Raw genomic sequence first — 21403 nt, forward strand, 5'->3', positions numbered from 1 at the left:
ATATTTATAAGACAGACAAGTTTTATGTAGGAAAAATGCAACAGAAACTGCATCGGACTATTTTAACTCGGTGAAATGTGACTGAATTCGGTGAGGTGTGAAGTTGGTCAGCAGTTGTTGTTCTCCGTCTCCTCCCCCTCGGTCTCAGTCATATGACACCTGACTCTTGACTCCACTTCCTCAAACTTTAAAGCCCGACTCCGGGATTCCAGGCACCGCGTGCGGCTCGTTCTCTCTGTCTCTCCCCGGAGCACGAACCTGAACGCGGCCTTCATCTGAACGGCAGCGCCGGGGTGAGAGCGTGCGAGCGCAGCAAGGCCCGGAGCAGCACCGCGGAGGCTCCCGTAGCGGCTCGAGGTTCCCCCCGGGCAGGCATGAGCGGAGGCAGGGGCGGCGGAGCTGCGGCACCCCGGCGGCGGAGCGGAGGACGCGCCGCAGCCGCAGCCCTGACGCTGCTGACGGCGTTGCTCACCTGCTGCGTCAGGTGCGCGGAGGGCGTTAAACCGAGCAACATCGTCCTCGTGCTGGTGGACGACCAGGACATTGTGCTGGGGGGGATGGTGAGTCGGTGCACCCGGAACCACATGCTTTATCGATTGCATTGATCCTGAGGGAGCTCGTGACAGCGGTGTGACATCATCATAAAAACTTCGCACGAACACTTTGAGCTTCAAACATAGTCATCCTAAAGTGCAATGTTATTATATCTACTCTGGGATCTGAAGTCCTGTAATCGCATGATCTCTAAGTGTTATCGATAAGAATTGCCCACTTGGTTTCGGTGAATAATGACTAATCACTTTAACCGAGACTACTTATACAGATGGTGTTGTTATTCTGTGAGCAGATGTTTATGCAGGTAGATCAGGAATGTCACACCTTTAACTGATTACCAGTAAAATGGAGATGATGAGTGATTAGTCTTACAACATTCTGACACGAGTGCATTTGGGGAATGCACGGATCTGGCTAATCTCCAGCGATATACAGATCTGTGGGTTTCTTTTCGGTCTGACCTGTTGATTACGATGTTTTTCCCCCCCCAAAAGATGAAACATAAAGAAAAGAATGTGCTGCCAGTTTTGAATGATGGCTTTTCTGTCGAATTTTAAGCCACCACGAGATTACAATCAATCACATTTCTAATGTTTGCAGGATTTGTATATATATATATATATATATAAAAATGCCTCGGAGTATATACTGCATGTTAGGCATAGCCCGGTAGGAAATTCTCAATGTATGGTAATCATAAATAAAAATGCCACAATGTTAAAGTATTGTGGTATTTACACAAAATCTAAAAATAACCCAGAGCATACACTGCAAGGACACAATCTCACCAAGTATTTTTTCTAGTTTAAATATCTTAGTACACTTGAAATACTACTACTACTACTAATAATGATGATGATAATAATCCATCCATTTTCTAACACCCTTGTCCCTAGTGGGGTCAGGAGGTGATGGTGTCTATCTCCAGCTAATGTTCTGGGCGAGAGGCGGGTTCACCCTGGACAGGTCACCAGTCTGTCGCAGGGCAACACAGAGACATACAGGACAAACAACCATGCACACACACACACTCACACTCACCCCTAGGGAGAATTTAGAGAGACCAATTAACTTAACAGTCATGTTTTTGGACTGTGGGAGGAAGCCGGAGTACCTGGAGAGAACCCATGCATACACAGGGAGAACATGCAAACTCCATGCAGAAAGACCCCGGGCCGGGAATCGAACCCAGGACCTTCTTGCAAGGCAACAGTGCTACCAACTGCACCACTGTGCATCTCCCATGATGATAATAATTATATTAATATTTAAGACAAAACTAGCAAGAAACTTTTCAGCAAGGTATAGGAGCTTGGTTTAAGTCAATAATTCTTGAATATTACGTTAGACTAATAATACATTTTCTCCATGTTAAATGAAAAAAAAATAATATAAAAAAATGGACTTGCAGCAAACTCCTATATCATGCAGAAAAGTTACTTGTAAGTCAGTTTTATCTTCATATTTTTAGCGTACTAAGATATTTACACTAGAAACTAGACAAAAACACTCGATTAGATTTTATTTTTTTCTTGTAACTTTCATTGAAAACAGAAAAGCTCGCCAACTTTAGTGTTAAAACTACATTAAAGATGGCGGGTGTCATTACTTTTGTTTCCTCACCAAGACTCTGTTTTTTTATTTATTTGGGACAATAAATATTGTTAAGCAGCCAAATTTGTTTAATTTATTGTAAGATATGCCACAAAACTATAGCAGCCATTTATTCACTCAACAGAAACTGGTCTCTCAGGTTCTTTTCTGTTCATCTTGTTAAAAGTACTTTGAATTGTTCGAACTTAAGCTGCTTGGAAACGGTTACATTTTAAAACTTGGTACAGCAGCAGTAAGTCTCTGATGCCTACTGGACCTCTGAGCTTACTGTCAGTAAGGAGCACTGGAACAATCGATCAAACATCACACTGTGTGTTCGTTAAATGGCTAAATTCTTACGCAGAGATGGCTAACACACTCCATACTGGTTGGTGGCAGTGATGCTTCATATAGTTGTTTCCCAACCGCCATTAAAATCAAGAAGAAGAAAGGTCTTAATGCAATTACAGTATGATGTTCCATTCACCTGTCCAGTGTCATCGACTTAAATTTACAAATTTAGACTCGCATACATTTTTAAAATTGACATCCTCACCCCGTACACCACCTGTTTTTGTTTTATGGAGCAAAAAAAAAAAAAAAAAATTACAAATCAATAGTTTTAGTACATTAGATGGAGGAAAAAAAAGTTCAGGTTTATTTATTTTTGACCGGTTGATCACCAATCACACCAACGTATGGTCGATTGATCGCTGCATCTCCTTAACTTCTTTTGTCAGCTGTCTAGTATGTCTGCATGCTGGGACACGAGCAGCTTTGCGTGTCTCACGCTTCTCGTTTCATTTCGGCAGACGCCTATGAAGAAAACGAAAGAGCTAATAGGGGAAGCAGGAGCAACTTTTGTGAACGCTGTAAGTATTTCAGTCTTCTTACTGTTTCTTGTAATCTTGTATCTGGCAATAAACCACCAATAAAAGTGGTTTATTGCCTCGTGGTAAACGCGCCATAATGGTGCGTTCACACCAATCTTAACTCTTTCTTTCTTCTAGAAAAGAGAGGGATGCATTTTTTGGCAAAGCTAATTATTATCTTGCCGATATATACATGGCCTGTCTACTTCCCACAAATATAATGTTATTGATATGAAACTCATACCAGTAGTTTGTAGAATAGGTGTGATTATGCAGAAAGGCTTACTATGTTAGCAGGGATGCTTATTTTGGCACAGCAAGTTATTAGCCTGCTGACATTTGCAAGCCCTGTTTTTCATCTCGAAATGTGTCAATACAGATATGAAAGTCCTACCAGTAACTTAGTGGTAACAGGACTGTAATCTTGTATATTTAAAGTGGTTTATTGCCTCGTGCTAAACGCGCCATAATGGTGCGTTCACACCAAACACGCTATTATCGGAGCGTCCATCAGAAAACAGCGGCTAGAGCTGATGCGTCTGACACGCCTCCATATAGACTGTGAATGTAAACCAGATGGGCAAAACGATAGGTGTAGAGCAAAACGTCAAGTGCCTGAATTCTAATGGTGGTTCACACCAAACACGTTACTTGCATCAAAAACGCCTCCGAAGCTTCAAGTTCGACGCTTGTGCACTTTGAATGCAGACGCTTGATGCCAAATGCTTGACAACTAGCATTTGGTGCGTCTGGTGTACATTGAAAGACTATGTGGAGGCGCGTCGAGGGCACGTCAGCTCTAGGTTGGACGACCTTGACGCGTCAAACGCTCCAAACGATTCAAAACGCGCAACGGCCTTCGACGAGCCTCCACATAGACTTTGACTGTTAACCAGAATCGCCTGACGCTCAAAACGCGTTTGGTGTGAACGCAGCAAAGTGGACAAGCGTCGAACTTGAAGATTTGGGCACGTTTTTGACGTAACGCGTTTAGTGTGAACGCACCTTTAGACAACCCCAAACCTTGACATTACCAGAACACAAAACTACTCCTAACCTCAGTCTAAACTTAATCTACACCTTAACCCAGATACTAAATATAATGCTTCACAGCATTAGGATCAGGCTTCAGTAAAATATATATAAGTGAACAATAGAGACTATGTAGACACCCTTATGTCAAAATTTAATCTATATTCTTTATTTTTCTTCCGTAACCGTTAATGCGGCTCATACCGCTGCGTGCACACCTACAAATGAGGTATCAAAACGTGCAGAAAATTCACGCCATTGGAGTTTTGGACTTTTGGTGGGATTCGGGGTTAACATGGCGACATAATTCGCAAAAACTACAAAAAAACCCCATTATAAGTCAATGGGGAAAATCCTACAAATACCCTATTTTTGAGGATTTTCTGTGTCGTCATGAATTCACGTAGAAATGCCATTCAAATTTCATTTTGTAGATACGTCCGTGATCTCTTCGAAAGTGAAGACGGCTCGTCGATACCAATTACGGTTTGTCCACAATTTGTCTCTAAGCGACCCAAAGTTTTTGATTTTTCCTGAAATGTGTGAATCTTACTGATTGCAGCTCCGCTAGAGTGAGAAATGAAGAGAATTTTTGACCCCAAATCATTTTTGAAATCGCCATCACGCCCACAAATATTGCACGATTGGTATCAAAATCGGTCCTGACATTGATACGCCTGTCTGCTCCGATAAAATGTTTTCGAAATTTATCTAGACCGTACGGTTTTCTGTCACGGTGCTTCAGAGCAAAGTCATGCGACAGGATTTTCTGAGGCTGTCTGAGGCTCTCTCCCATGTATTTGACTACAATTTCAGATCTGGGCACATAATTTCTTTCTCTCATCGCTGTAAATGCTGTGAGTGAGGTACAGATATGAATCTCAGGACTATCGCAGAAGACACATAGCCCTCTCATACGCTTCAAACGGTTTTCGAATATGTATTACGGTTCCCGAACGGAAAGGATTTGTTCCCAATGCTTTTTTTCAGTAAAACTGGCTGGCTCAAAGAGAGAATTCTCTGCCCCAGCATGTCTCACTCACAGCTCACACTTTGCTGAGAAAATTATTTACCATAGCAACGGAACTCAAGAGGCTATTGGCTGCTGGTTAGGACTACAAATACGCATCACTGTAGTTCTATCTATGGTGGAACGCTCAGTTGAAACAGATCAGGACTGAACTGGCCTTTAGAACTACTTCCTGCTGTGGGCTGTATATAACTGATTTAACTCAGTAACTGTTACACATGGGATTAGTTTGGAACTTTAAAATGAAGCATAATAATAATTTCAAAATAAAAGCTTTGAATATTTTTACATGACGTAGTTGCTCTTTTTGGCTTTATTTGACTTTTTCATCCAAAGCACTGTTACACATGGTATTAGTTTGGCCCTTTGAAATGAAGCATACTGAAAATTTCAAATTAAAAGCCTTGACAATTTTTACATCAGGTATTTGCTCTTTTGGGCATTATGTGACTTTTTTATCCAAAGCACTGATACACATAGGATTAGATTGGCGCTTTGAAATGAAGCTTAACAAAAATTTCAAAATAAAAGCCTTGACAAAATTTTAAATCATACTGAATGGTGCAAGTCCACCTTACTTAACATTCTTGTGATTCTCCACATGCTATTGATTACATTGCAGCGTTCTTTAGCATTGATGCTAATTTCTAGAATGAGAACGCCGGGCCCAAACCAACGGGCAAGCTTTGGCAGGCCCCGGTTAAATTTCTTCAGGAATATTTTTTGACATATTGTGCTGTGGCAGCTGAAGGAGGAACAGCTTATCCTGCTCTCTCTCATCCTTACTGATAACTTTGCTTGAGTTATTTTTAAAGTGACAGTTTTTATAGTTATATTTACATTTTCGACATCATAACTGGATTACTTCAAACCTAAGGACTGGGGGATTTTCTTACTTTTACTTTTATTTTTTTTACCTTTTCTTCATCTCCAAGTTGAACCAGGGCAAAATGCCTCCAGCCGACCCAAGGGACATTAGCAGTATTATAAAACGACTTCAGTCTATAGAAATGAAGATTCAACTGCTGGAGGTGAACTTTGAGATCAACGCTACCTGTGGAAATCAGACAACTCTTCCTCAAATCAACGGAGAGGCCGTACGCCTCGCATCAAGCAGCTCACCCTGGAACGCTCTGGGTGCCAAGCCGAAGCAAAAGTCTCACCCCGCAGATCCGATGAGATGACTGACAGGGAGAACCCCTCACCTGGACGAATCAGCGTGGCCGGCTCTGAGCCGAAACCCACCTTCAACCTCAACACCTGCTCCACCAAAGGAAAACAAACAAACAAGCAGCTGCAACCAAAACGGTTCCACCGACCCCGCTCCCAAAGACAGAGCTACCAGCCCGGGCCTCAAAACATTCTGACTCTGTGGGAATCCCACTGAAAAACAGATTTTCTTCACTCCAGCCTGAGCCTCTGGTTCCCTTCTTCCTTCCCCCCTACCCTCCCCTCTCTGCTCACCCTCTCATTCACAGGATTCACAAGATACCTATGAAGAAATGTCTTCTGGACCGGAGTTTCTTAAATTTACAGATGGAATGAATCAACAGGTTTTACTTGGGACGTCTCTCCTTAGCGCTCACGTAGCAGACCTCACTTCATTTAAGTCACCTGCCTCTGACTTCCCAGAGGATCCACCACTCTGCGTTTCTGAGGTCTGAGGCCGGGGTCCAGATTTTATCTTTACACATATCTTCCTCCAGAATGTGTCTGGCCCCCCGGCACTGCAAAACAGGACATTACCCGTCCGGATAACTACAAGAAAATTTACAAAAACCAGAAATATAAAATACAACTGTCCTAATTCAAACCTCAGACTGTTCCCCTGCCTAAAGGAACCTCAGACTGAAGAACTTTTGGCCTCAAAGGCACTTAAACTAGCTCTTTTAAATACCAGACTTCTCTGTGCTGAAGCTCTATTAATTAATGATTTCATCACTGTGTTTAACATCATTGTTATGTTTCTGACAGAAACATGCTTGAGTGACAATAATGAAGCAATCATACTAATTGAATCAGGCCACGGTGAGAACTAATGTGCTCCTGGAACGGACACTGAAGACTTTAGAAATTAAAAGGGCCATGACGGCAACCAGTTTCGTGTTGTTGCCGACTCGTACAGGTCCAGGAAGGCGTGTCCGATTCTCTGAAAGATGGTGGTCGTTGGCGTTTCTTCCAGCAACAGCATCTCATCCTCTGATTCTTTTACCATCCTGGATTTATGTCTGTCCATCTTCACTTTCAAAACAACTATCTCTTTGTTTAATTCATCATTTTCTCTTTCCAGCCATTCAATCTTTTCTGTCTTCTCTCTCAGCGAATCCTGTATGTTTTCTTTTATAGTTTTGTGTGTCCGTTCCAGGAGCACATTGGTTCTCACTATGGCCTTGTAGTCAGTTTGTAGTCTTTGTAAATTATTCCTGGCTTTGTCCAAATCTGAATGGAGACGTCTAATTTGTTGTTTATAATGTTCTTTGCGACTTCGAAGCATCTCGTTGACAGTTTGATAGTTTCTCACATCGTCGGTGTTCTGACTAAGTTGGAGACGCTCAATTTTTCTCCTCAACGTTGCCACCATGTCTTTAAGCTGCTCGTTTTCATGCTGATACTTCATGCAGCTGCTCTCAAAAATCTCTATTCCTGCCAACAGGAAACCGTTTCCTCCTGTTGCAGTGTTCTTTATTTCTGCAAAAAAAAATTCCTTCTGTGCCATGATACTTATCTCTCTGTGTCGAACCTAAAACCGCAAATGAATTTTTCTGTGGAATCTGGGAATACAGAGACAGTGACCAGTGATGTCACAGACAGGATGAGTGACATCACTGCTTCAAATCAAAGTCACAAGAAGTCTGTTGCGTGGGCGGGGTGGGGGGGAGGATGTTTTTTTTTAAACTTTATTCGCAGATACACTGTATAACGACAGAGTGAAACATTTGTTATGCCTCCAGAAAAACTAATACAGATAAATACAGATAAACAGTATTCAAGAAAAAGCTAAGGGGCTTCGGTTCCCAACTGTACATTCAAAGCAGGACAGATTTCAATTGTTTTAATAGCTATTTTTGTCAGAGTCTTTCATAGTCGGGATATAAAACTTCACTTCATTGTAAAATGCAGCAAGGCATGGCTTTCTCTACCTGGAACAATTAATATGATATTTAGCTAATGACAATAAATGATTTATGAGAAACTCTGAATTGCTTTTAGTGAGGCCAAGTAAGACATCTTCCCATAACGGATTGTGCTTCTATGTTGTTGTGGATGAAGTCACACCGATTCTGCCAAAAAGCATCAACAAAGGGACAGCGGCAAAACAGGTGGACAACAGTTTAAGGATATGAATCACAAAACGTACAATTTACATCAAATCAGATACAGGAAATCCTTCCTGCCACATGCCATCTCACTGTACAATAAAAACTAAATCATTGTTCTGCACTAATCAGTCCGATTTTGCACAACTGCACTATGGCACACTTGCTGTACATATATTTACATATACATACTGTATTTGCATTTTTTTGAATCTTTGCAAGGACTGCTCTAGAGTTGCTTTTTTATATTAACAGCATTTCATATTTTTACAATTTATAAACAACTACTACTCAGTGGTAGTTGTTGTTGTGTCTTGTCTCTACGCTGTAACTGCGAAGTAATTTCCCTGCTGGGATGAATAAAGTAATTCTATTCTATTCTATTCTATTCTATTCTCGTTTTCACAGGAAAACCACCTCTTTTTTTTTCCAGCCACAAAGTCTCACAGATGTGTTCACTTTGGTTTTTGTAAGTCAACAAGCTTACAAAAGATGGCTCTTTTTGTTTGTTAGGAATTCTGCAGGGACAGTGTGTGGTTAGTTTAAGCAAAACCACAAACATCTCAGTATTTGCCCTTTTTTTTCTCTTTCAATATGATAACTTGATTGTCCATTTTAGTGACACATCCTTATTTTTTTATACATATGTGCCTTTGAAGGCACTCAGTCACCTTCCAATAAAAGACATCACGAAAAGCATGTGGATAGTACAGAATAAGAAAATGTTCTGTAGAGGTTCATCATTTATCTACATAGTAAATTGTGTGAGTTAAATCAGGAGATATCTTGTTTCGTGAGCAGTAGGTGTGTGACCAAACATCTATTAAATGACTCAGTTACTTCAGGGCAAAAAGGGAAAATATTTATCTACATCGTCATATTTAGGATTATACAGGATGAAGAATATGCTAACCCCAACTCTAAAATGTTTTGTTTGAGGTTCTAAAAATGGTGAAAGTTTAAGTTCTGCTGTTATTAAAAAATTAGAAATGTGAAACCTTATTGAACAAATGATCTATTTTTATGATTTTTGAGATAACTATGAGATATATTTTTGAAAATTTAAATGCCGGATGCATGTAACAACTTAGAAATAACATTTTTTCTTTGGGTTGTGCTGAGTCGCTCTCTCCTTCGTCGCTCCTCCTGTGCAGTTCACGGTCACGCCGCTGTGCTGCCCCAGCAGGAGCGGCATCCTGTCGGGTCGGTACCCCCACAACCACGAGGTGCGGAACAACTCCCTGTCCGGGAACTGCTCCAGCGCTCAGTGGCAGAAAGGACCCGAAGCCGAGGCGTTCCCCGTCTACCTCAGCAAGCAGAAGTACCAGACGTTCTTCGGCGGGAAATACCTGAACCAGGTCTGGATTCCTGTCCTGATTTATCCAAACAAAAACGTCTTGGAGCAAAACAAAAGGCTTTCAACAAGCTCACCGACGGCTGTTCTGTGTGCTGAAGTTTGTAATGTTCGCATTAGGGGTGGGCATTTGTCGCATCGCTTGTCATTTATCGTGATACTTTTTTTTTTATCGCGATAAGAATTTTGATTTATCGTCACAATAAATCCAGTGAATGACGTTTAAAAAAACCATCCATCTTGTTTAAGTAAATTCTCCACTGTTTATTCAATGAGCGTATCATTACATATCAATATATTTGAAAATATGATTAAATGCAGTTACTGTGAGCATTTTGGTGATACACATCATACTTTTGCTATGTGACTGGTGTCAAAACGTTTGTGTTTTTGGGGCTACAGTCACAGCCATACAGTTATCTAAAAAATAAGTTCTTATTGTCACTTTTATTGTTCTGAAAGTGACGATCACGAAACACATTTTAAGAATTAATTACTCACAGATGGATGTTTGAATGCCTTTATTTTTATGTATATATAGTATATGAGCCTACGTGTGTCACTTTGACTACATTAACCTGGTGGTGTACTGGGGCCACTGTAGATACAAAATAGTCATAGATTTTTCTAGAAAAACAAGGACATTTCTGAGCTCCTAAACTAAACATTTGCTAGGGATAAACTCAGAAATGTTTGAATTAATCTCAGAAATTTTCTAGAAAAATGCGGCCATTTCTGAGTTTGAAAAGTCAAAAATTTGCTAGAAAAAACTTTAAAAAGTAAAAAAAAACCATCAGATTTTTTGAAACAACTTTTCTTGTTGTTTTTCTAGGATATTTCTGAGCTTAATCTCAAAAAAGATTTTTGGTAGAAATTTACTCCTGTTTTATTTTTTCTGTCTACAGTGGCCCCAATTCGCCATCGCATTCACCTCCAAATTGCACTCAAAAATTTTGAACGTTTTTCTATAAATTCTCTGAACTAGTACAGTGGAAATTTGAGGAAAAAAAAAAACTTTTGGAAATTTTCTGAGCTTCAAAAGCAGAAAATTTTCGACTTTTGAAATTCAAAAATTTCCAAGTGCTTTTTTTTTTTCTAGAAAATCCCTGAGATTGAGCTCAAAAAGCTTTTTTGGCAAAAATGTACCCTTTCTTGCTGTTTTTTTTTCTCTCCCCTACGCCGCTAATACGCCGCTGTATTAACCTCCAACCCGCGCTGTGTGCTCCATTTCCACCAGTACGGCACCAAAGCCGCCGGAGACGTCGACCATATTCCCCCTGGCTGGGACCAGTGGAACGCCTTGGTGAGTGCTGCGTTAAAACGTTCGTTTGTCCTGCGGTCCGTCACGGCTCTTGCCTCACCAGCGCTGTGTGACCCTGCAGGTGGGGAACTCCCAGTACTACAACTACACTCTGTCTGTGAACGGCAAAGCGGAGCAGCACGGGGACAGCTATGAGAAGGACTACCTGACCGACCTCATCGTGAGTCACAGTCACACCCTCACACCTGTGACTCCCGCTCACACTCAGCCTGGTGATCGGCAGCGTTTTGTGAAATCAGTGGTTGTTTACGCAAGAATTTACGGCAGAGCTGCACAAACCGGCTGCTGCAGCGCAGAAATATGAAAAGCTCAGCGATGTGTGAAGTTAATCATCTGCCAGAGAAACAAGTTGCAGCAGTCGCTTTACTGAGCTTAATCAACACGTTGGGCGTCTTTATGTAGTGATGAGGTTTCCTGCAGACACATGGTTTCCTCATCAGGTGATGGTTGATAATCCTTTGGTTTAACCAGAATAACCAGCTGCCTGCTCATGTGGGATTTGTGATCGGCAGTTTATATAAGAAGAAAAAAAGTTCCTGTAAAAGTAAAAAAAGAAAAGAACAATGTAAGGACAGGCCTTTTTGTGCTCCTAAAGAGCAGAATGAATCTGTCTTTGTGGGAATATTGCATTTTTTCCCTATTTTACTTCCTGGGTTTATTTATCAGGACTCGTTTCTACTTGGCTCTAAAACCATCTAGATGAAACCTCATGTGTTCAAGTTTATCCAGTTGTCTCCATGTCATTCAGCCTGGCTGTCACTGACCTTATGGAGCGCCTTTCACTCTTTACTCTTTTCAGAGATTCTGTAGATTTGCTGCCGTTTTTCAGATCCTTTGTCGTGACCCGGTTTGGGTCAAACAGCAGCCTCACTTTCCACTCTTACTTGGTTGTGCGTTTAAATTAAAAAATACTTTAGTTAACCCAAAAGGAAATGAAATGTTGTCACATCCAGAGTCAGTTTTGTAATGTACTTTACACATTAAAATTACAGTACATTAATAGCTAGACCAACAGGCCTGTGTGTATGAATTAATGTTGGTTTAAAAGCGTCTGGCTGATGGCTGCATGCTAAAGGATGTGCTATAGCTTTACATTCTTAAATTTCTATAGACTTAATTATTTATATTGTTAATATTAAAAAGCATTCAGCAGTATTAATATACCTTAATCTTGCTTGTACAATATGCATTTATAAGAAATGGATAAAAAAAATAAATCTTTGTTGACCCCAAACAGTCGGAGCCCTGGGCTGCTGCCCCTGGCTCGTATCTTCAAGGAGTCATTGAGATGTTAGAGTAGGGGATATGATGGTTTCAACTCCTGAGGGGTTCGGGGTCATAGTTCAGCTATTATTTGAGCTTTAGAGATGCTAATCCAGTTGTGAAAACAAAACCTTTTTGCCTCGGTTGAGCATTATAACAACTCTTCAAGAATACAAACAGTAGAAGCGAAAATTCTTCCAGCAGCACAGCATCCAAAACCGGCAGGAAGAATTGTCCAAACATGCAACGCCTCAACCAAGGACACTGAAAGTAAAAAAAACAAACAATCGGAGCAACATGCTGTTACCATGAGCGACAGAAATAAAAGGTTTTCACATCCCTCTAACCTTTTGATGTTCTGTTATGCGACAACCACCAACTTCATTGTATTTTATAATGGTGATCGGACTGAGTGTACAACTGAAGTTGATGGATGTGACACATGGTTTCCAAACATTGTTCTGAATCTGAAAGGCCGTTGTTTTCAACCCGCTGATCCGGAACTTTGTGGAATCGTCTTTTTCAGATGCGAGGCTTTTAGGGAATGTCTCACCGATCAGCCTCCTACACCTACAGGCTGACATTTGACTTATTGATCTTTGCAACATAACTCAATCTCACACTTAGTTCACACGTTATTTAACGCCATTTAAAAGTAGCTCAACTTTTATAATTGTCCCCACAAATGAACAACCCTGGGTTTCCCTGGCTTCCTTCCTGGCGTCCAAAAGTAAGGATGTCAGTTTTAATCACGCTCTCTAAACTTCCCTTGCGTATTTTGCGTGCGTCTTTCTTCTCTCTTAAAGTGACTGCAACACGCAAACTGAGATCAGTAGAAGGTGAACGATATTTCACGCTGCGGAACGAGGAGCATGATTTCCAGCAGAAACCGTTTCCATTCTTTGCTAAGCGAGCGGTGACCGTTCTGGCATGTCGGCACGTGCTGCTGATGAAAATGTTGCAGATATGAAAACATTGGTTTGCATATCTAGAGCTGGTCCAGATCATCAGAGCGCTCGACGCTTTAAACCAGAACCATAATCGTCTTGTCGGCTCATAAACCAAACAGATGCGTATCTTGTTATCACAGGAAGTCGCGCTCCCTCATCTCCTGATAACGAGATAATGTTCTTGTTATCTCCAGGAAGCCACTTAAAACTTACTCTTAAAGGGCAAGGCAGATCTCTGCGTCCACACAGTCCCACTCTGCAAGTGAAGATGCACCGATTTTTAACGGCCAAACAAACCGTTTCGGTGGGCGAGCTAAATTTAACCAAGAGAGAAATGCTAAAACAAATCACCCTGGTTCGTGACGGTGAGTCGGAGGTTTGGCTTCTGAGAAAAAGGAAGTGCTGTGTGGCGCAAACTAAATCAGTACTGTCACGAACAGAAACGCAACATGCCGAAACAAAAAGTATTCACCCCCTTTGGATGTTTTTGTCCTTTTTGTTGCTTTTACAAATCAGTCATAATCAATAAAATAAAATGTTTTGCCAAACAAGCATCCTTAAGTGCAGGTGTGTTCAAGCGTTCTGTACCGTGGGGCTAAAGTTGGCAAACTAACACATCTCCTCCACCTCCCCAGTTAAAAACGGCCAACAATTTTACTGTTCATTCTTGTCTTTTTCCAGCATTAAAATAAATATTCAATGCTTAGATGAAACAACGTATAAAATAACTAATTATTGTAAGTCAGAAAAAATGATCTGGGATGTTTATCTTGATAGCGTACGTTCTCAGGCCGAAGCTTTTCCATTTCTGTTGGTCTAGAAAATATATTCAGCAACAAAATAGAGAACTCTATTATTGCTTTTATTGGCTTTTAACAAATGTGTGTGTAAAATAGTTCTTTTTTTTAGTAAAATGTTGCTTGATGTTTAAAAAGGTTGTCTTGCAGCTGAGCCTTTCCATTTAAGAGGATAAAAATGAGTCATTAAAAAACTGCCATCCTAAATATTTGACCAAATTTGTAATATTCTGGAGCCAAAAGTGGCCCCAGGGCCTCACTTTGGACACCTGTGCTTTAATGTCAAAGTGAAAACTGATTTCTGTGTAATCACAATGAAACCGGAGACGGGCGTCATTGTGAGACTACTAGCACCAATTGACTGGACCTCAGTTGAATTAGGTCAGTAAATTGAAATGGGGTTAAAAAAAATAATAATTTTGTTTTAGCTTATTTATATTTTTTTGTTAAGAGGATGAATCCAGACTTATTTGCAGAGGAGCCAATGGTTACTCACACAGGAAATGAATGTTGGAAGGTGGTGCACCACCAGAGATCTTCCTGTGTGAAACGCATGCTGAGAACCAAACGTGTCAGTTTCTGGTCAGAGCCTCGTTTTAATAGTTTGACTTTACATGAGAGTTAACGTTCTCACAGCACAACATGTTGTGACAGAATGAACTAAACCTTTAGACTACAGCTGATAACATGACAGAAAGGCTTTTTGTTTCAAACTGAGAAGCAACAATTATTCCTGCTGCTGCTAAAATAATAGAATATATTAATTGTTGCACTCTATATTTTTTTTATTATTTTTGGTTTGAACTGACAGACATGAAGAATGAGGGAACACAGACGAGTCTGTTTTATCAGTTTGTTTGTCAGTTTTATTTCTTAGCTAAAGTTATTCATAAAAATCTATAAAAAACTGGATCTGCTCCAGTCTGTCCGTCTGAATATTATTCTAAGGACATTGAACAGAAATATGGTGGTGATGAGGGAGTAAGCACTGTTCTCTGATTGGCTCGGTTTAAATCCAGTTTTATGGCAGAAAGCCCAGACTGTTCTGTGAGGGGAGATGAGAATCAAGCTGAATTTCGTAGGAAGACGATGGAGGGCAGACGGTTGTTGCTGAACCGTTCATCAAAATGTACGTTCTTGGCAACAAAGAAACGTCTAAAAACCTGTAGAACAGTGAAGGACCAGTGTAAACTACCACTCTGTCACTTCCTGAACCTGTTCAAACCTCTAAATGTTGCAAAGTCCACATCCAACCCACAGGTTCCTTCTTAATCAGTTGAGCTGAAGGGAACTGAGCTTGACAAACAGCAGACAAGTCTGTTAGTGTGGAACGGCTGAGACTGTCCAGTTTTCTTTACATCTTTTATCAAAACCCATTTTGATTCTATTGATTCAGAGTTCGACTTTATTTTATAATGACATATATGGAGTATATATGTATTTGTATTTTGCTATCTTACTTTATTTGACTGAACTGCACAGTCCTTGGACAAACATCTGTGGTTGTCATGTGCTGTATTGACATAATAATCTGTTTTGCCCTCGTTTCAGCTGAACCGTTCGCTCAGCTTCCTGGATGACAGAAGCCCCCAGCATCCCTTTTTCGTCATGCTGGCGCCGCCGGCGCCTCACTCCCCGTGGACGGCGGCGCCGCAGTACCAGAAGGAGTTCAACAACGTGCAAGCCCCCCGAGACGGCAGCTTCGACAAACCGGGGAAGGTGAGGACACGGAACGGACGGCGTGTCACATCCAGCATGAAACCTGCTTTTAGTCTGGACCTCTGAGGAATGCCTGTCGGTCTCCTTTTCTTTTTTTTTTTCTGTTTGCTGTTTCCAGGACAAACACTGGCTGCTGCGTCAGCCTGTCAACCCCATGCCAAACAGCTCCCTCACATTCTTGGATAACGCCTACAGGAGGAGGTAGGAAGAGATGCAGTGGGATGGAGTTGTGATTAAAAAAAAAAAAATCTCCAAACACAAAATGAACAAAAATGCAGATGCACAACGTTCACTGTAAAAAAAACCTTGGAACTGGTTGAACTGGTGGAACACGCAGCATTTTGCAGCACTTCCTGCACCAGAATGCTTCTGCAAGCATTTATGATGTGGAGAAAAGTGTTTCCATTGCAGTATTCTGAGATAAACAAAACACAAATGCACCTCATCCTAATGCCAAAACCTTTTCTCGACAAACAAGGTTTTTTTGTTGTTGTTTTTTAAATCGCTGTGTTTCCATTGAGCAAATTTCTTTTCAAAATGTCGACTTGCGCAAATATATGGCCAATGGGAACACAGCTAGCGACGAGCTGGATGTGGGTCGTCCGGTCCAGGTCTGATCAGAATCACCTCACTCAGACTGTGACAACCGACGTTCCTGCAGACTCCACACATCCTGGACACAAACTGTTCAGTGTTTTACCTTCAGATCACAGCTGCGGCAGCGACGCTCTCTGCCCCACTCTGCCACCCTGACTAACCCTCGAGAGCAAAATTGTGTTGTTTTTTGCCTTTCTGGATTTTGTTAAAAAAAATCTCCTCATCCGACTCTCTGATCAGACATGGTGCTCCGTCGTGTGGAGGCTGAAGTAAAATGTTTCCCTCCTGCAGGTGGCAGGCGCTGCTGTCTGTGGACGACATGGTGGAGAAGCTGGTGAAGAAACTGGACAGTATAAACGAGCTGAACAACACCTACATCTTCTACACCTCAGATAACGGCTACCACACAGGTCTGCTCCGGCCGGCGAACCCCTGAGAGCGTCCTCAAGTTTCATTTAGCATCTTTTGAAAAAAGACGTTTGTGTCTCGTGAGACTTTAGTTTCAGTTATTTAAAAAAAACAAAAAAAACATGCACATCCCGTTAACACAGGAACTACAGTTTAAAAGTTGCAACCGATGCTCATCTTTTCAACTTAAAAAAAAAACGAAAAACAAGTAAGCAGCTTCACGTTGTGTTTATACTTGAGTTTAATTCTTCTGTCCGATCTGTCCAGGTCAGTTCTCTCTGCCCATCGATAAGAGGCAGCTGTATGAGTTTGACATCAGGACGCCGCTGCTGGTCCGTGGCCCTGGCATCAAACCGAACCAGACGATAAAGGTCACAACCATCTTCCACCAACACTGACTTTCTGCTGCTTTTTCATGCGAGTTATTGTAACGTTCCAGTTTTTTTATTCTTTATTTCTCCCTTTCAGGCTCCGGTGCTGAACATCGACCTCGCCTCCACCTTCCTTGACATCTCTGGCGTCAACCTGTCCACCGTTAACGTGGACGGACAGTCTTTCCTCGCTCAGATGGTCGGCTGCTTCGTTTCACTCAGACGCGTTTTCCTTTTATTATTCCGAATCCACCTTAAATCCTGACTGAGGTTTCTGTTCAGGCCCCGTCGCTGCGGAACGGCACGGTGCGACCGTTCTTCCTCATTGAATACACCGGAGAGGGAAACCCAACCAAGGACCCGACCTGCCCGAAGCTTGGCCCCGGAGTGTCTGTAAGCAAATGCTGACGTCTTCAAAAAGGAAACATTAAGAGAGATTTGCTCTTCGTTGCAACATCACCGCTCTAAAAACCGGGACCCGTACGCACAGAGGTCCTTATGGTCTCAAATCTGAACAAGTTCTCACTTGTTCAGATGCCTAGAAAGTCTGATCAGTTTGAGGAAGTGTGAATGTATTGTTACGTCATCTAGTTGATGTTAACGAGGACGCTCAGCTGTCAGCAGTTCACTGTGATTTCCTGCCTGTGCAAACTTGTTTGATTTGGCAAAACGACCAACGTGAAATGGGGAAGTAAAGGAAGCCAAAACGGGAGCAGAACCTGCTGAACAGCGCCGTGGCAACTCTAAACTCTGTCGGTTTTCCCCGTTTTCCCTGCTTAAGACGCTTTCAGCCTCTCTGAAAGATCCTCCTAAATGCGCTGAGAATTTTGTCTCAGGTGCTTTTGTGAACATATTTCATCTTTCAGAGGGAAAATTCAGTGCAGCCCGTCTGGTGGGAGGAAAAAAAACCAACTTGTGGGCTGCGACCATAACATTATAACTCAAACCCACGACCTGTTCAGTTAAGTTGTTCCCATGAGATACTGAGCCGTTTTAAGTCTGGAGCACAAATTTTCGTTTTTTTTGTTTTGTTTTGTTTTTGTCACCAGATGAGCTCCGTAAAACTCTAAAAACTTTAGAATTAAAAAAATCCTACAATTTTCACTAGAACCGTTTTCAGTCTTAGGATTCTTTGTGTATTTATATTTCTATGTTTTAAATTGTCAATGCTGGAGTTTACAAAGAATACATTCCAAGTAAAATGGTGAGTAAAATCTTTGTAAATGATCATTTCATGCAGTACGAATGTATCCTAAACACTCGCTGAACTTGTGAGCGTTTTCTAAACGCGTTTAAAATCTCATAGGATTAAAGTTTCCACAGGACGTGAGTCGTGGATTTTAATGGGATTTTCTGTGCGAGTCCAACACAATCTAACGCGTAATTAGGAAGTGGAAGAGAAGCTCTCCGTTTGTTTTCAACAGTTCACTTCAGATAGAAATTTGTTGTCACTTTGCATTCCAAATGTGTGCACATCACGGAAACCTGTACTCGTTTTCCAGCAATGCTTCCCGGACTGTGTGTGTGAGGACGCCTTCAACAACACGTACGCCTGTGTGCGGACGCTCGACGGCAAGCAGGACCTGCAGTACTGCGAGTTTGCGGACAGCGAGGTAACGGCGACTCGGGACCTGGACCTCGGACTGGTGTATGTGAGCTGAGGCGCCGTTTAAACCTGTCTGGTATCTGCAGTCTTTTGTAGAAATGTACAACATGACCTCAGACCCACACCAGCTGGAGAACATCGTGAAGAAGGTGGATCCGTCGATCCTGCAGGACATGAACCAGCGGCTTATAAAGCTGCAGTCCTGCATGGGGGACAGCTGCCGTAACATCAAGTAGAGAGGAAGAAGATGGCGGCGAGCGTCCTGCCACGGTCAGAGGGAAACACCCAGCGCTCTGATGCTTCCGGACAGGTAGACAGACATTTTGATTGGTTTACAGAGGAAATAAGAGTCCCGGATGAAGTCCATTCATAATCGCGTCAGTTTCAGGCTCCTGCTGTTCTTCACTTTTGATATTTCTGGATGCCACTGTTCAGAGGAGAAAACTCGTTTTCTTTTAGGTCTGAACTCAGAGCAGATAGGAATGGTTCACTCTAATAGTTCTTAAAAATCTTTGAGTTTTTGAGTAGTGAAACTCCTGTCGTCTATATTCCATCTCGGAAAGCTGGAGGTCATCCAATATGGCCGCCATGCACATGAAACACAAACAAGTTGCAGTATTCACTGGTTTATTTATCAGATGGTGTCGAGATAAACCAGTGGCACATATTGTCCTGTTGCTCTTTGTCAACTTAACTCTAAAGTGTCTGAATGCATAAAATGCTAATAAGTAAATTGCTGTTAGTGTTTCTGGCTAATAGCAGTTAGCTAGCTCACTTAGCAAAACGACTGGCTAGTTCTGCTGGATTTTCTGACCCTTAAGGCAAACAGACCATTAGCTTAGCAACAGCTAGCCTAGCTTAGAGCAGCTGAAAGGACAAAATAAAAAATTGTTCTGCTGCTCAAAAGCAACAACCTACATGATAAAGGAATGAATAAACAGTTGTTAGGTTTTACATTCAGCCACGTTAAAAAAGCTTCAACTAGCACTTGACAAATCAAAATGTCTGCCGCCTTTCTAAGCTGTGCCTGTTCATCTCGTCCCTTTTGTCTTTTAAAGCACACTTCTTTTTTTTTTTTTATTTAATCCATGCTGTGACATTTTGCATCATATAAAATGCACTATGAATGTTCAACTCTCTAAATGTTTGATTAAGACAGAAACATAAGAAGCTGTCAGACATAACGGTTTGTTTCTGATGGTGACGTCCAGCCAAAGCCTCGTCCGTTCTGTCATAAACCATCTTTCTGTTGAACTAAACGAGACTTTAGGGTTTTTGGTTTTGTCTTTTTGGGTCTGATGTCTCCCACTCCATGCACCAACCACCATTAGACAGTTGAATCATGTTTGTCACCCAGGTGTAGCATCACTCTCCATATTTAACTCACAGTAAACTGTAGAACTCATCTCTGTTTTCATGCAGATCTTTTTATATCATTTATTCTCTGCAGCACTTTGAGGAAAAGAAATGAAAACAGTTTGCCTGGAGTCGGACGCTCAGTCCCGTCTTGTGCCTTGAGATGTGAAAAATTGACATTTTATACTAAAGTTTGATTTTTTTTTCTTTTTTGGATTATACATGTTGTGTTTTGGAGGTGAAGGATTATTCCCTGTGTCCCTGAATGTCTTCTCTGATTTCTGAATAACTGGAAAGGGATTTTTTTTTTTTTTTTGCCTTTAATCTTGTGTGCCTCTTTGTTTTTGCACAGAATATGTGTAAATTGCCTTAAATGTGAATGGATTTGCACTGTGATGATTAAAATAAAGATAATTTTACTATGATCATGCGAGTATTTCCTTTACTGTCGCTGTCAATTCAGGTCCTGTTGGCTCTTCAGTTTGACTCATTTTTGTTGAGTTAACCCAACATTGGATTTTATTCCTGTATGAAATACTTTGAATTTGGTGAAAAAAAAATTGCAATGCTTTATTACATGTGTGCATAGTATTTATGCACACATGTGTGCCTTTTGGCCTTCAAATCAACACAAGGAGAGACTTTTTAAGTTTGTAGAATCAGTTGTCATGTACCACATTTTTTAATCCAACAGTTTCAAACTATTTGATTAATCCTAGCTCTGCCCACTGAGTTTAATGGGTGAAGATTACAGTTTAAATGAATTCATAATGTGCTTCATTTAAAAAAAAAGGAGCATGACATTTATTAAATCATTAATATGTATACTTGTAAAATGAAATCAATACATTTAGCTTAGCTCAAATTAATTCTACATAAAATTATTGCTATTTCCAGAGACATTTAAATAATCTTAGGAGTTATATATTGTAATGTGGCACTCTTCACTCTCCATAATGTTCTTGGTAAATATTTGTATTTGTTCTGGTGGTTACATTTTTTTTTTTTTTTAGAAAATTCCTTTCTTTAAACAAAAATAAAAATATTCAATGTTGCCAAAATATGAGAGGAATCCAAATTTACACTACTCTAGATAAACATGTTTACTTGGACAGTTATTTGTGCTATTGATTATAAATTCAGTTTGAATGAAAAATAAAAAAATCTAAAATATTAAATTTTATTTGAAGGAGTTATTTAGCTGAAGCTTTCTGCAGGGAATTGATATTAATCTGCTGGCATTCAACAATAATCTTAAAAAG

General features: G+C 40.9%; 1 protein-coding gene across 1 annotated transcript; it reads left to right on the forward strand.

The window, feature by feature from the left end:
* The first annotated feature begins 39 nt into the window (after window positions 1-39).
* On the forward strand, window positions 40-20566 carry gnsb (glucosamine (N-acetyl)-6-sulfatase (Sanfilippo disease IIID), b). The gene is made up of 13 exons (XM_028025128.1): window positions 40-560; window positions 2961-3020; window positions 9554-9757; window positions 10991-11056; window positions 11136-11234; window positions 15636-15803; window positions 15922-16004; window positions 16692-16810; window positions 17076-17179; window positions 17277-17378; window positions 17462-17572; window positions 18682-18792; window positions 18872-20566. The coding sequence occupies exons 1-13, from the start codon at window positions 375-377 to the stop codon at window positions 19019-19021; spliced, it is 1563 nt and encodes a 520-aa protein (XP_027880929.1). The 5' UTR covers window positions 40-374; the 3' UTR covers window positions 19022-20566.
* Window positions 20567-21403: the final 837 nt, after the last annotated feature.

This window comes from Xiphophorus couchianus, chromosome 8, assembly GCF_001444195.1.
Source record: "Xiphophorus couchianus chromosome 8, X_couchianus-1.0, whole genome shotgun sequence".
Lineage (NCBI taxonomy): Eukaryota > Metazoa > Chordata > Actinopteri > Cyprinodontiformes > Poeciliidae > Xiphophorus > Xiphophorus couchianus.

What these genes read in the sequence shown, in the direction of transcription:
- gnsb (XM_028025128.1), top strand. Translation starts at nt 375, where the DNA reads ATGAGCGGAGGCAGGGGCGGCGGAGCTGCGGCACCCCGGCGGCGGAGC. An exon ending in GGGACCAGTGGAACGCCTTG is followed by an intron (nt 11,057 to 11,135) that starts GTGAGTGCTGCG and finishes GTGACCCTGCAG; the next exon opens with GTGGGGAACTCCCAGTACTA. An exon ending in AGCTTGGCCCCGGAGTGTCT is followed by an intron (nt 17,573 to 18,681) that starts GTAAGCAAATGC and finishes CTCGTTTTCCAG; the next exon opens with CAATGCTTCCCGGACTGTGT.